This window comes from Parathielavia appendiculata (genome assembly GCF_033297405.1).
Source record: "Parathielavia appendiculata strain CBS 731.68 unplaced genomic scaffold N657scaffold_20, whole genome shotgun sequence".
Taxonomy (NCBI): Eukaryota; Fungi; Ascomycota; class Sordariomycetes; order Sordariales; family Chaetomiaceae; genus Parathielavia; species Parathielavia appendiculata.
The window spans coordinates 154,717-167,928 of record NW_026944239.1 but is presented as its reverse complement, the minus strand read 5'-3'; the positions used below and the strand labels follow the sequence as shown (position 1 = coordinate 167,928).

Below are 13,212 nucleotides of genomic sequence, written 5' to 3'. Positions count from 1 at the left end.
TAGGAGCCACACGAGCAGAATACTAACCTTAGCATTTGGGGCCTCTGGTACGGGAAACCCCTGGATTGTACATTTGAAATCTGGACGGTCGAGCAAGTGTATCCTTTTCCCTGTTCTGAGTCGTCTGGGTGACGAGGCGGTTGGAGGACGAGGTGCACCTTAGGGCTCAAGGCGACTGGAAAAGTTGGTGTCATGGTCACACAGACGCAGCCTTACTCCAAGGCCGTCGAGTACTTCGACCGCTTTCCCAGCGACCTCTCGAAGTACCCCTTGACCGACGCCCATCTGCAAGCCGAGCTCCGTGCGGCAACCGCTCTCGCCTGGACCCACCCGTTCCCGGCCGCGTCCATGTGCGCGTACGTCGTCATGTGGACCGCCAACGACGCCGCGTACGCCCTGCTCAATTGCCTCTGGCAGCGGCGCTGGGCCAGCAACTAATCAGGCTCATCATGATGCAGAAGAATGGCACGTAAGTGCCGGAGCTCAAGGTCGACGAGTACACGACGGCCACGAGCGAGCGTATCGAGGTGGTGGAGGCCTTCGACCGCGAGTTCGAGCGATTCACCGACAAGGAGGCCTCTCTGGAGGATCAGCTCGCCGCGTGGGACGTCATGCTGCAGAAGGCAAAGGGCGAGAGGGATGCCATGTCGCAGCGCCGAGACCGCGCCCTGGACCGGTACGACTCGGCAAGCGAGGTGGCCAAGAGCTGCTGCTCGAAGTTCGAGGGCCTGAAAGATGCCAAGGCGGCCTTTGATGAGGAGATCAGGGAATGGAAAGAGGAACAGATGTGGAACGTCTTCTTTGGCTTGTTTAGTAAGTTTTCTTTTCTTCTTTTCTCTCTTCAGCTTCGTGAAGCGACCAGAACATCCTACGTACATAGCTGACGATGTTTCAAAGACTCCGTCCTTGGCGTGGGAGAGCTCTGCCCGGGGCTCCGCCCTTGACGCCGTCAAGATTCTGGCCTCAGTAGGAGACGGGGCTTGGAAGATGCTGTCTGGCGACACGCTGCAGAGCCTTGGCAGCTGCATGCGAGTCCATTGGAAGCCTCTCGGCCGGCCTCGAAGCGCTTGTCGGCGCAGCAAAGGGGTTCCTGGACGACGGCACGTCTCTGCCTTCGACCGGCAGTGTCGCGGGATCCAGCTCGGGCGATGCCAATTCAATGGCCATCTTTACGCTGGGTGAGTGGGACAAATGGATCTTGGAGTTGGATTAGCAGATGGAGTTCGCGTTGCAGGAGCACATTGGAGGCGCTAGCGAATACCGACTTGCCCTGCGCAAGCACAGCACGCTGTCAACAGCAAGACATTGGCTCAAGCCCTTGCAAACACGGTCAAGATAGGCCAGGAGTACGTCCGGCGGCAGATTGACTTGACTGTGCTGGAGCAGGACGTCGAGAAGCTTCAGCAGCTGCAGGAAGATTATCACTATGAGGCCCAAGTCTACGAGGAAGGCATGCAGAGATTCTACGATTGGATGATGACCTTGAAAGTGGGCGTGTGGATGGCCATGAAGAAGGCTGTCGCGGCATATTGATATTACAGCCTAAGGGAGTATGACCTTACGCTTGGTCCCCTGGTCCTTGTTGAGGAGCTTATGGACCAGCTTTAGCGGTCACGTCTGCCATCCGGGAGGCCGATGAGAACTGGGATAAGAACTTTCAGAGTAGGTGCCAGTGGTCGTCCACAGCGCCCCTGATACTGAGGATTTGAGTCAAAGCTGACGCAAAGTTTTTGAATATGATTCCTCATCCGAGCTGGCCGGTCTCCCCTTTTGTCAGAGATACACCTGTTCTCCTTACATGTATGACTGACAACCGGGTGATAACTCGCTCCAACTGTCGACCACCGGTCCATCGTCCAAGGACCCAGGGACACGACGACCCGCAAGGCCAAGTTTACGCTCGCACCGACCACAACGAAAGCGGAGCCCCAGATCAAGGCCAATTCTCAGGGGCTGCCTGCCGACTTCCATGACGGCTTCCACTGGCGCATGTGGGGCATGGACCCGATCCTCCGAGGCGCTGTGCCTCGACCGGACAAGCTCGTGAATGGGCACGTCGTGGTGAACCTGTGGATCACGACCGAGGGCAAGTTCTCCGACATCGACGAGAAGGGGGCCATCCACTACTTATCAGCCCGGCCACAGTCAAAGCTGTGCGCCTTTAGCTGTACCCGTCCGGGGAGGTCCGCATGACCATGAGCGCCATCCCCCGCGCTGAAAGGCACATGGTCCATACACCCTTCACCCAGTGGACTGTCAAGATCGAGAGGGAATCGCGTGGAGTGCTGAACCTGGACGCCCTCAAGGGGCTTGACGTGCACTGGGTGGGCAACTACATGCCGGTCAAGCCTCCCAGACGGGACTCGGCCCTTGCGCTGTAAACATGGAGCGGAGGAGGGTTGAGTTAGGTACCCAAGGTGCCACTCTTTCGTGTGGCCTTCAGAGTTCTGTTTTAGTTGCGTGATAAGGTAGATCTGTACTAGCTTCATCGAGTGTCTCATCCAGTCCAGTCGTGCACAACTTCCTCTGTGTCACCGTACCCTCCCAAATCAAAAATCGAGGCGTCCAAATCTATGATGAGAAAACGAATGATGGACAAACCGCCCGTGATCAACCTGGATGATTACAACGTGAAATGGATGGCGCTAGTACTAATGGACTCCTAGTTTCTAATTCCTACCTCTTAGGCAAACTAAAACGAAGCTCTATTTCTCCTTAACTATAACCGGGCCGAATCAGTGCGTAGATTGTCGGTGACGACATAATAGCAAATCCTCGGTGTTATACGCTTTTATCATTTCTGAGACCAACACTCTTGACTCCCTCACCAAGTCTTGGTGGAAAGGCGTACGGATTACAGACACTCGTACTCCGCCCAGGCTTCCTGTGGCTGGCTTCCGATTGGTTGCGTCTTGGTGCTTGTTTGGCTTCTCACCTTTGTTGTCTCATGGACTTATTGAATTGTTGCTCACTCATTTGTTGAGGGGAGCGCATAAATCTTGACATAGTTTATAGAGTCAGTGGGTAGAGCCCTCTTCTTCCTCGGCCTGCTGATCCGACAACTTCACAACCTAGAAGCATTAATCGAGCCAAAAGCCATGTCTGGTACATCAGCCCGAGCCCGTGCGGCTCAAGAGCTCATTGCGTTGCTAAGCCCGCTTGCCGAGGACGCAGCATCTGTGCCGTGCACACGCAAAATCCTTTCGGCCATCGAGTCGCTGCTCTTGTTCTTGACTCCAGACCGGCCCCTTTTCGCAGCTTTCCATAACGGCCAAGTACACGTTCCCCTCAATGCCGGCGCTTATACCTTCCGAGAAGATCTGGTCGGACCCGCTTCTAATCAACCTTGTCCATGATGAGGTCCTCAACGTCGATGACGGCTTAAATCCCAAGGCGCAGGCTGCCCACCTTGCCCAAGCATGCCCTGCCGTCCCATCGTGGTTCACGCAGGAGCGCAGCCGAACAACTCGCCACATTGCGACACCCTGATCGTCTTCTAGTACGCCTTTGCCGTGGCTCGCGCGATCCGGGACCAGCTCCATGCGATGACTGCTCAGGCCGACTTCGCCGTTCAGCCCCCTCCCGTGTCCGTCGAGATCACCTTTGTCACAGCGCCGATCAACAGTCACGGCCTCGATCGACGGAATCCATTACCAAAAGTCCTACCGTGACACACCCGACGCCATCGCCGCCTGGATCGGCGATTACGCACGAGGTCTTCGGCCTCCTTTCCGGCTGGTCCGCCATCCCGTTCACGGCCGCCTTCAAATCCGACTTCTCTCTCCAACCCGTCCATGCCCGAGCTCGTCGACTGGCGTTGAAGTCCTCGTTGTCGATGCCGAAGGGCTCGGTCGGCACCTCGCCGGGCGTGCGCCGGATGTTGGACGGAATCACGGCGATGTGTCTGCACTCGTCGACGATCCCTGAGCAAATAAAATAATAGAGAGAAACCGAGGGAGCATACGTGACAGCGGACCTGCCACGACCATCGGCCGTCTCGTAAAGCCGCAGGCGCTCGACGCCGTTGTGCAGACGGTACCTGCGATACTCGTGGTTCTTTTTCTTGCTGGCAATGTTGCGAGATGCTCAGGCATGATAGCCAAGAGCACGTCGGTCTCGAACCGAGTCTTCATAGTTGTTCTTGGTTTTGGTCTTGGCCTTGGCTGCTGGTGCAGATCACTTGGAAATGCGATCTGTCTTCTGCAGCGAGGTTGCCTTTATTATTTTTTTTTGTTCTTTCTTTTATTATGGGTGATGAAGACAATCAGTTCCCTAACATTCTATAATCTGCAGCCGATCCTGACAGAACACCAAAACTGAACTTGACAGACTGTGGTGCAGTTTCTAGGTGATTGTGTCTTGGCTGGAAAGTGGTTGCTGCGCGTTGGTTCTCGCGTTTTGGATTAATTGGCTTGGAGTGGGGCGGCAGAAACATGAACAACTACCCACGCGACGTCACGCGGGCATCGTTTCCGGAGAGTGACTTAAAGGTCCCCACCCTGAAGGAGAGATGCTCTTGAAATCCTGCAATTGCCAACGATAACGTCGACTGCCGTCCGAACTCGGCATGTCGTCTCCAATCTCTAACCGATTCCATCTAGCAACGCCCTCGACACGAGTCAACAGAGGCACCCTCCCTTGTGACACCCAAGCTAAAATGGCCTAAGCGACTGACAAAGCTTCAACAACCTCCCACAGAATCTCACCCATCCTTATTCCTTCACTCCAGATGTCATTATGATCCCCACCGGCCTCTACAACCCTGACATCCACCACACCTTTCCCTTCCCCCTCCAACCTGCCTCGCATCGCCTCCAACTGCTCATACGGCACGAGCGAATCCTCCCAACTCTGCACCAACACGGCCTCCGGCCTCCTCCTACCCCGAGCACCACCACCACTACCACCAATCCACTCCCCAACCCACCCTTCCCCTGCCGTAGCAGGACAGACGGCCCTCCAAACGCCCTCGTCATCCGCCCCAAACGCGCCAGAAACAAACTCCCTGTACCCCTCGCGCAGGTGCGCGTGCGCGGCCGGCGGTTCCGCAATGAACCCCGCCAGGTCGTACAGCCCGTTGAAGCCCACTATGGCGCGCGGCTTGGTGGGGTTTGAGACCTGTGCTAAACCCCACCTAGCAGGGGCCATGACGGACTGGAAGGCCAGCGTCGCGCCGCAGGAGTGGCCTGCCAGAATCCACGGACTGTCACTGTCACTGGGGAGGATGCCGAGGCGGTTCAAAAAGGCGAGCGCGGTCAGGACGTCGGCGATGTGGTCTGGGTGACGGGCCTGGCGGGAGGGGAGGTCTGGCGCGGGGCAGGGGTGGGACGGGTGCGGGGAGAGACGGTAGTTGAGCGAGATGAGGCCTGCGATGCGGGCAGCGGACGGTTTGGATTGTGTGGATTGTGTGGTTGTGGCCGTGGTGGTGACGCGGCGGAGGAGGTTGGTTGCGGCCGAGGTGAAGGAGGCGGACGTAATGAAGGGGTCGCGCCAGGCGCCGCCGTGGATGTAGACGATCCACGTGCCTGGAAGGCTGGGGAGGTAGGATGGTTCAAGGGGATTGGTGGTGATGCCGGCGGCGGGAATCCAGACGTCGAGAGTTTGTAGGGCGACGGCTTGCCCTCGCGGCACGTACGGTACGCCTGATTTGTGCCAACCGAGCGTCTCGGCGGTGCTCGTCGGCGAATCGGTCACGGGGTTCCAGGGCACCGACGCCCATGCGCCCCAATCCGCATTGTCCTCGTGGGAGTCCATCGCTACGATTGATGATTGGAGGGAGGTATAGTGGATTGTCGGCGCGTTTTTATGCCCAGAGTCTTGTTCAAGTTTCATTATGAAGGTTGATGATAACCCCACTGTGGGCCATTTCCGGGTCTCCATCCGAGACGCCAGAGACGCCCTTCGGTTCCACGATCCGTTCCGAGTTTCCACTTCTCCGGCCGACTTCACCTCCTTCCACTCATTCAGCTCGCTGTTAGATAATGTCCCCATTTTGCTCAGCCATCCCAACCGGCACCGTTCGGAATGCCGTCCACTGAGCAGTGCAAGTCACAGCCTAACAGACCCGCCGGCGCAGAACATGCCGACTACATACATCGCGAACGGAAGATCATATTGGATTCGTAGCCGAAGAGGTGCGGCTGTCAGTGCGACCAATCGGCCACACTGGAGATCTCCGCTGGCCAAGATCATAAGGATATTACGTTAGCCTACCTTACGGATGGATACACAGCACTAAGGTACCTAAGGTACCTTGAATATCCCGCCAACCTTGCATCTAGGCCTTCCCGCGCAGAACCTGCTGTGTTCAGTGTGCTGTATATTATGCAGCCTATTGCAAGTTTCCGCCCGGGGCCTGCAGGCGGGAGCTCTCCAGTTTCGGTAGGATGCACGAAGAACTCGTTATCCATATTGCACCCCTACCTTCGACCGAGCCACCGGATGTTGTCTGGCTCTTTGCCTCCGGAGGACACTTGTGGACGCCGACATCCGGGAGGGCATCCTGCAGGATACACTCTCCAAGGTTCAGGTGAATTGCCATGTGGTATTTTTGTGCTATGCAGTTGGTGGAGAAACTCTGACCATCTCTCTCGAAGCCAATGTCCTAGCTCCCATCCATGGGTATCACTGTCCGGCACGACTGGAACGTAAACAATGCACTCTCGGGGATGCGGCTGCCACTATATTTATTCCCTTATGACGTTCTATATCCCGTCATCGGGCCAGGCCAGCGAGCTATCGCGTTTCTCTGGTGTTTCTAGCGCTACCAAAGCTGCTGAACCACATCTCTCCAGTGTACCAGCCCTAGCGAGCGTTGTGAGATAACGGCATATGCCGGGCGCCTTTTTGTTTAACACCCGAAATGTAATCCCTGTGGAAGAACTCGCTGTTTGTTCATCGGCATACTGCATTTGAGAATGTTTAGGTGCCGCTCGACTGGAACACGGCCTCCCCCTGCCGTGTCGCGTTATCCCTCTCTCACAACTGGGTGATTTTCATTTGTCAGGAGTGTAGATTGCAGGAACTCTAAGCATTTTCGGTTCCTCATTTTCAACCAGTCATATAGGTATTGAACGGGCACCCTTTTCTCTTCGTCTTGCAGAGCAGGGGGGCATCTCAAAGACTGCAGATTGACTGCGGGTTCTAATCTGGGGGACCTCCAACCTCTTCATTCTTCATTGACTATAATCGGATATTTGATTGTATGCGAAAAATAATTGAATATGATAATACAAACGAATGTGTCTTTCACGTGTCCCCCTTGCCGTCTTCACCAGCGCCTAGCGTGTATCATGTTCCCCCAAACTCATGACTTTGCCACAAACGTAGCGTCAAAGACACGGTGGACGGCAGTCATAACGGGCAGACACACGTCAGCACCAGACAGATCCATGGCAATCTTCTGCATTTGTATTTACGACCAGATTCGCCCATCATAGTCTGCTACAACCGACTAACTTTCTTGTGCTAGAGTGTAGTATCACACTGCGAGTAGAGGTTATCTGGGCATGGTGACTCTCCGATCCCCTAACTAAGGTAATTGACCTCCTGAACTCGGCGTTAACAGTGCAGTGCAATGTGTGCAGGTAGTGAAGAATTGAAGTGGAGGGCCGCCGCCAGCCTTGCGTTCCACAGCTGATCCAGATAAAAACCCGCCGAATCCACGCGTTTCGAACCACCGTGTCTCTAAGTTCAGGGGTAAAGTACCGAGCAGATGGGCCAGGAGTCCAGGGGACACTGCATTGAATTACGTGCCACCCGAACGTTACAGGTGTATCAGAGAACAGTTCTCGAAGTCCGGAGCAGCGGATTCATATTTGGTACCCGATTACTCTTTGGACAGGCGGTTGAGTTCGTTAACTCTCAGTCCTAACACTGCGTCTCCTACACCAAATGTCTCTCGCCATATACATGTGTATCTCCCGCGGACTACTGGCGCGGAACCACAATGGCATTTTCTCATGAACTTGAAGCAAGTACTACGCATTCTCTCGCGTCAGTGCCCGATGAAGCACATCAGTCACCGAACTCAAAGAAGCCGTGGAGAATTCAGCATTCGTCCCACAGACCCCACACGGAATCGAAACAAAGCCCGCACCACATAGACTCATACGATACAGATGCACCCTACTCCGTACTACATGCCGGATACCACACACACACACGCACACACACACAAGGTCTCCTCCACTGGCGCAGAATGGTGTACGAAAGCCTAGGTTTGGTGCTCCGTACGACAAAGACGAGGGGCCACATTTCTGCAGGAGGCCGACCACCGTGTAACTACAAGGGACCTTATATCGACTTCATGAGAAAGCAGAAGCCCTGTCTCAGGTTCTCAAGATAATCTCGCCAACTGGTAGCTGAGTGAAAAGGGGGGAGGGGCCCGAATCCTGGAATCATCGGTCCGGGACGGGGAAACGGATTACTGTGCAAGGGCTCAGCGAGGTGACGTTACGGTCCGAGACAGCTCGGGGGTCGGGTTCGGTATGGACAACCGTGTTGCACTTGTTAGCCTCTTCCTGTAGAAGATGCGGATACATAGGCAAAGAAAACAGCTCGTATATATACTATCTCGTCGTGTTGCAGCTGCTGCGCGCGGCGCTCTAAGGCGTCTCGAGCGTGTCTCTTCAGCAGCACATGTCGGCAAGCGGGTGGGATTCCTTCGTGGCATTTTGCCGTCGAACCAACAAGCGACGCAGGGATTGCCGCACAGCAGTTGCTGAACATTGCTGATTTGGATAGTATCTTCGTTCACTGCCCGTCGTCCGACTTTGCTGTCTTGGCAACTGTTTTCGATCAGATCTCCCGCAGTGTGCGCTATTAAGGCACATTTCGGCAAACAGGCAGCCGGACGACCTGCTAGCGTCGGAACACTCTCCGATACTGTAACGAATCCGGTACAGCTCTGGTATTTTGGTACGAATCGGCAGTATTCCCGAGGGCGAGGGCGAGGGCGAGGGCGGGGCCCGGTAATTTACCAATCGCTAGCTAGTATCCTTGTTGCTTCTGCGGCAGTTGTCGAGGAGGACGACAGGAAAGTCTCGCGTGTTTCGAGCGAGTTGCATTTTGGGCCAAGTTCGGATCTCCTCAGTGAATGAAGCGGCAAATACCTACGACAGAGCAACACTAAGGTGAAAGCTCTATCTGGCACCAACTCGTGTCATCTGGCGTTCTCCGAGCACTTACAGCAAGAGCTGAACAATTCCTTAACCAACCCCACCACAGTAAGGCATTTCCACCTCAGCTTCTTCTCCTTGTTTGGGAGGCATGCTTACACAACTACTGTACCGATACACAAAACCTACCGTCTGTTACGTAGGACATTTTGAGTCGGCGGCTTTGGCCCGGCAGCCGGCACCTCGAACCAAGATTGTCCTCCACTCACAGGATGCCTGAGAGTTGAAGCCATGATATATTGCTCTATGCGGATACCTGGACCGTCCCGTGGTTTGCGCCGCACGGGATCTGTTCCGTCGCGTGAGCCGGTCTTGGTCTTCCGTGGGCTGCCGAAATTACCCCACCTACTCTGTGCCTTTGTCGGGGGACCTTTCCGAGGCTCACTGCACATGGAAGCGGCACAGTGTCCGTCTCCAGCCGTGGCTCTCGGCCCAGATGCCTGGGTTGCACTGCATGACATCAAGGTTCCGTTGCCAGCGAAACCTTGGTTGTCCGCTCGTCAACATTGATACCTCAAGCGCAGATGTCCTATGTGTGGTGTCTTGGCGGAGAACGAAGATGATGAGCGTGGTTAGGTTAAGTGAGTCTCGATGTGTTAAGATACGCGGATTTTGACAATGTCCAGGTCGGCCAGGCGTTTCAATCTGCCGTTGTTGCACCATTTCTCAGCCGCCCCCGGTGTTCCACACACCTCTTCATCACAGCTCTACCCGCGCCGGCCTCTGTACGCCCGTGGAGCGTGTCTCACATGACGTTGTACAGTCGGGACAACGCCGGCACGCCACCGGGAAGAAAGTACCGTGCGTGGTAATAGGGCTGGTGTAGCCATGGTGTATCCGTAAAGTATATCAAGAATCTTGATGGGCGAGCTGAAGAGGTAATGGCAACCCCGTGTCCATCAAATGTCATAGCGGCGTGTTGTGATGACCCGAATGCACGCTCAATGAGCGAGGGGACCCTTACCATAATAGGTTGTCTCGGCCACGTGCAGGATGCCCGGACTGTCACTACCAACGGCCGTCCGTCGAGGTTCTCGGGCGAACTATCCGTAACGTATTCCCAAGTTTGAAGGCTCATCGTTTCGCATGTGAGCGAGCATGTCAATCCAACCAGGCGCCTTGGCGTGCAGGTGGCTGTGTTGGTTCTGCAGCAAGTCGTTTTCGGATTCTGCGCTCGGGATGTTTAGAGCATCTGTGTGGCCGCCACATGGCAACATCTACCTTACCCAACGGCATCATGCGCAGTACGTTGAACGCGGTTTCAAGGCACACTCTGGCGAAGTGGACTCGGAATCGTCATTCGATCGTTGCTGCTTCCCGCAGTGCCAGATTGTTGCTTTGGAAGGAATTCTATCTTGGGACGATCTAAAGGCCGCGGAACCGGGTACAAAGCCGTCCGGCGTGGAGCCAAACCTAGAGAGGCACAGTACGGTTACCACGCTAAAGTCTTTTATACGCTTGACCTTGGAATTCATCATTGGACAGTGGAATGCATGCGCGATATCGTACTTACAATCTTCGTTTCGTCGAAATGGTCACTGACAGCCCTGCCGCCTTCCCGTCCTGGGCTGGACTCACTGCCAATCCGGTGCTCTGCCGGTTAGCCCGCAGTATGGCGTTCAAGGTCAGGGTTTTTATTTCCCGTGGGTTGCGCCAAGCTGTTGCAGCTGCATGAAACGCCGTCCTTTCAACTTCGCCTCGGTGTACGGATGTATTGTACACAGTATCCACCTTGCGCACTAAATCTCGAATCTGGATGAGGAAAAGAAAAGCGACACTCCAATCCCGATTTTGGCTCTGAGCAGAAGGCGCAAACGTCGGGCTTCTCCTTCGAAGACTGGCACATTCAAGGCTGATTGTGAAAGCCAACGGACACTTCCAAACTGGCGCTGGGGTGGAAATGCTGTCGAGTCACCTGATGGGGGCAGGCTGGGACTCAGACGAGAGTCTAGATTTCCCTGTTGGCGCTTGATGAGGCCGAGTTCCCAGAAACTGCAACCCTTTGATATCGCTTTCGTCGACCTGCGTCAGACCATTGCAGGTGTATCGAAGGCCGAGACGCCCCTGTAATGGCAGGATCCGATCTAACGTTAACAGCAGACAGGACGCGAGGTTGAGGAGACAGCGCCTCGGCTTAAACTGCTCCCACACTGCAGGTGACAATCGTCATCACCACACCGCAGGTCTCTCAACCGTGATCTTCCTTGATGAGCCGAAGTTCGGTTGCTCGCCGGACAGTTGTACGAAGCCCCACGGTACATTCCCGTTGTCTGACTTCTCCCCCGTTTCACACAGACTGATTCTTTCAATGCCACAGGCGTCCATACACAGCAAAATATCGTACCTTACGGATACCCACCTTACCTCCGGTCACCGGTCTCCGACACTTTACGCTGCCAGTAACGAGAGAGATGCCTGCGGCGCGCTACAGCAGTGCGTTAGCGGCTGGAATTCTGGTGGAGATTCGGCTATCGATCCGAGGGCCAACCAACCGTGCGCTTTCTGCGCTGCAAAGGCGACGATGGGGCCTTGGCGTTGTCCACTGGTCGCCGAGCTCACGGAACTGGCTGCACGAATGTCGCGTCACCAGCTGAGAGTGTAGGGGTTAGTTTCGATGCTTGGGATCTCTGGTGATTCGGCGGCTCCAGTTGCTTCTGCAGACATCTCTCACCGGAGGCCGCCAGGATCCTCTCGCTCACTTGATTCGCTCACTCAGCTACCTCCGTACAACCAGCCCTCCTCATTGACGAAGCAACCTCGGCTGACGAATCCTCTCCTAAAGCAGGGGTACCTGCAAGGCGAGCAAATGGTATGATTGTGGGATCGAATAAATCCCCTGATTTGGCGAGCGAACTGCTGTGCTGGTCAGCGGCCCTGTCGTTCGGATGCTCTGCGTGGAAGAGTTGGCCTGGGAGCCGAGCAGTTCTCAGTCCGAATGGCGGAAACTTCTGTTTTCCAACTCATACCCACGGCGGCCGAACAGTCACCAGATCACGCGCCACAACAAGTTCTTGACGATCAGGCTCAAGTGATCCGAGGTATTTGTCTTCCATCACCGTCAACCTGACCCGGGTTAGATGCGCGTTGGTGTCAATGACGTGCGGTAGCCGAATGGTCGGTTGGGTCGACCTGGGGTTTTTGGCATGGGTCCAGGGTCCTTTGCCGGTCAGCCGGGGTTGTCCACTCGGAAACGCGCCTCGACAGTTTCGGCAATCCCTCGCGCAGGAAGGGAAACAAGCTCTGAGGAGGTTGTGTGGAGGCTTCCGGGCAGGGGCATCAATGTATCCGGAACATACCTTACCAATAATACATCACACTGTCCAAAGGCAGCCTGCAAGGCCACAACATCACCGTCTTTCCCATTCGAACAATTCCCGCCACTATCATCGTCCACTCTTGTGGTCAAGGAAGACGCAGCAGACACACCTGTCAGTTAACCGCGCATGGGACACAGAATGCAAATCGCAGCCTTCGGTTGGGCACACCCCACAGCACCACATTCTCGAACAACGCGTAATTCACGAGTAACAATTACGGTATGATGTATTGAGCTGGATGAACGCTTGGTATCATCCACATTTCATATGTCATCCAACGTTAATACCTTTAAGTTACTGTAGTAAATTCCCTGGTAGCCCCGATCCCCCGGTCACTGACCATCCTGAGCGGTGCTGTGATTCCTTGTTTCTCGCCGCTTCACACCACACTCCTCGAAACCAAAGACCTCACTTTTTCCTCCTCACATCAAGTCCACCTGCGCCGGCCATTTGCTGCTGCATGTCCCCATTCCTCCCCCGCCGCTAAAGAGAACGGATGTAAGCGCGCAGTCCCTCGCGGATCCGCTCGCCAGTCTCGCCTCGTTGCTGCCGCCCACCATCACCCCGCTCCTCTTCGTCGTTCTCCGACTGGCGAGCGCAGGCTCGGCGTGGGCCGACTTGGGTCGTATCGTTCCAGCACACCGCGCCGGACTAAACATCCCTGAGATACAAGCCTGCCGCGTCGCTCGTTTCGATTTCCCGGCACGCTTCAGCCA

The 13,212-nt window shown here is 55.3% G+C and overlaps 3 protein-coding genes across 3 annotated transcripts; 2 read left to right on the top strand and 1 right to left on the bottom strand.

The window, feature by feature from the left end:
• Positions 1-192: 192 nt before the first annotated feature.
• On the top strand, positions 193-2,381 carry N657DRAFT_684009 (uncharacterized protein; the record flags this gene model as incomplete). Its single annotated transcript, XM_062796633.1, has 6 exons — positions 193-389; positions 515-813; positions 1,023-1,178; positions 1,280-1,518; positions 1,888-2,153; positions 2,222-2,381. 6 exons carry the CDS (start codon positions 193-195, stop codon positions 2,379-2,381), a joined length of 1,317 nt encoding a protein of 438 aa, XP_062643781.1.
• Positions 2,382-3,291: 910 nt separating this feature from the next.
• N657DRAFT_636890 (uncharacterized protein) lies at positions 3,292-3,671 on the top strand (the record flags this gene model as incomplete). The annotated part of the gene is made up of 2 exons (XM_062791468.1): positions 3,292-3,429; positions 3,501-3,671. The coding sequence occupies 2 exons, from the start codon at positions 3,292-3,294 to the stop codon at positions 3,669-3,671; spliced, it is 309 nt and encodes a 102-aa protein (XP_062643780.1).
• A 716-nt stretch (positions 3,672-4,387) lies between these two features.
• N657DRAFT_649581 (alpha/beta-hydrolase) lies at positions 4,388-6,077 on the bottom strand. The gene has a single exon (XM_062793755.1). It carries the CDS (start codon positions 5,752-5,754, stop codon positions 4,663-4,665), a length of 1,092 nt encoding a protein of 363 aa, XP_062643779.1. The 5' UTR covers positions 5,755-6,077; the 3' UTR covers positions 4,388-4,662.
• Positions 6,078-13,212: the final 7,135 nt, after the last annotated feature.

Excerpts from the sequence above, each read along its gene's own strand:
- N657DRAFT_649581 (XM_062793755.1), bottom strand. The coding sequence starts at position 5,754 with ATGGACTCCCACGAGGACAATGCGGATTGGGGCGCATGGGCGTCGGTG.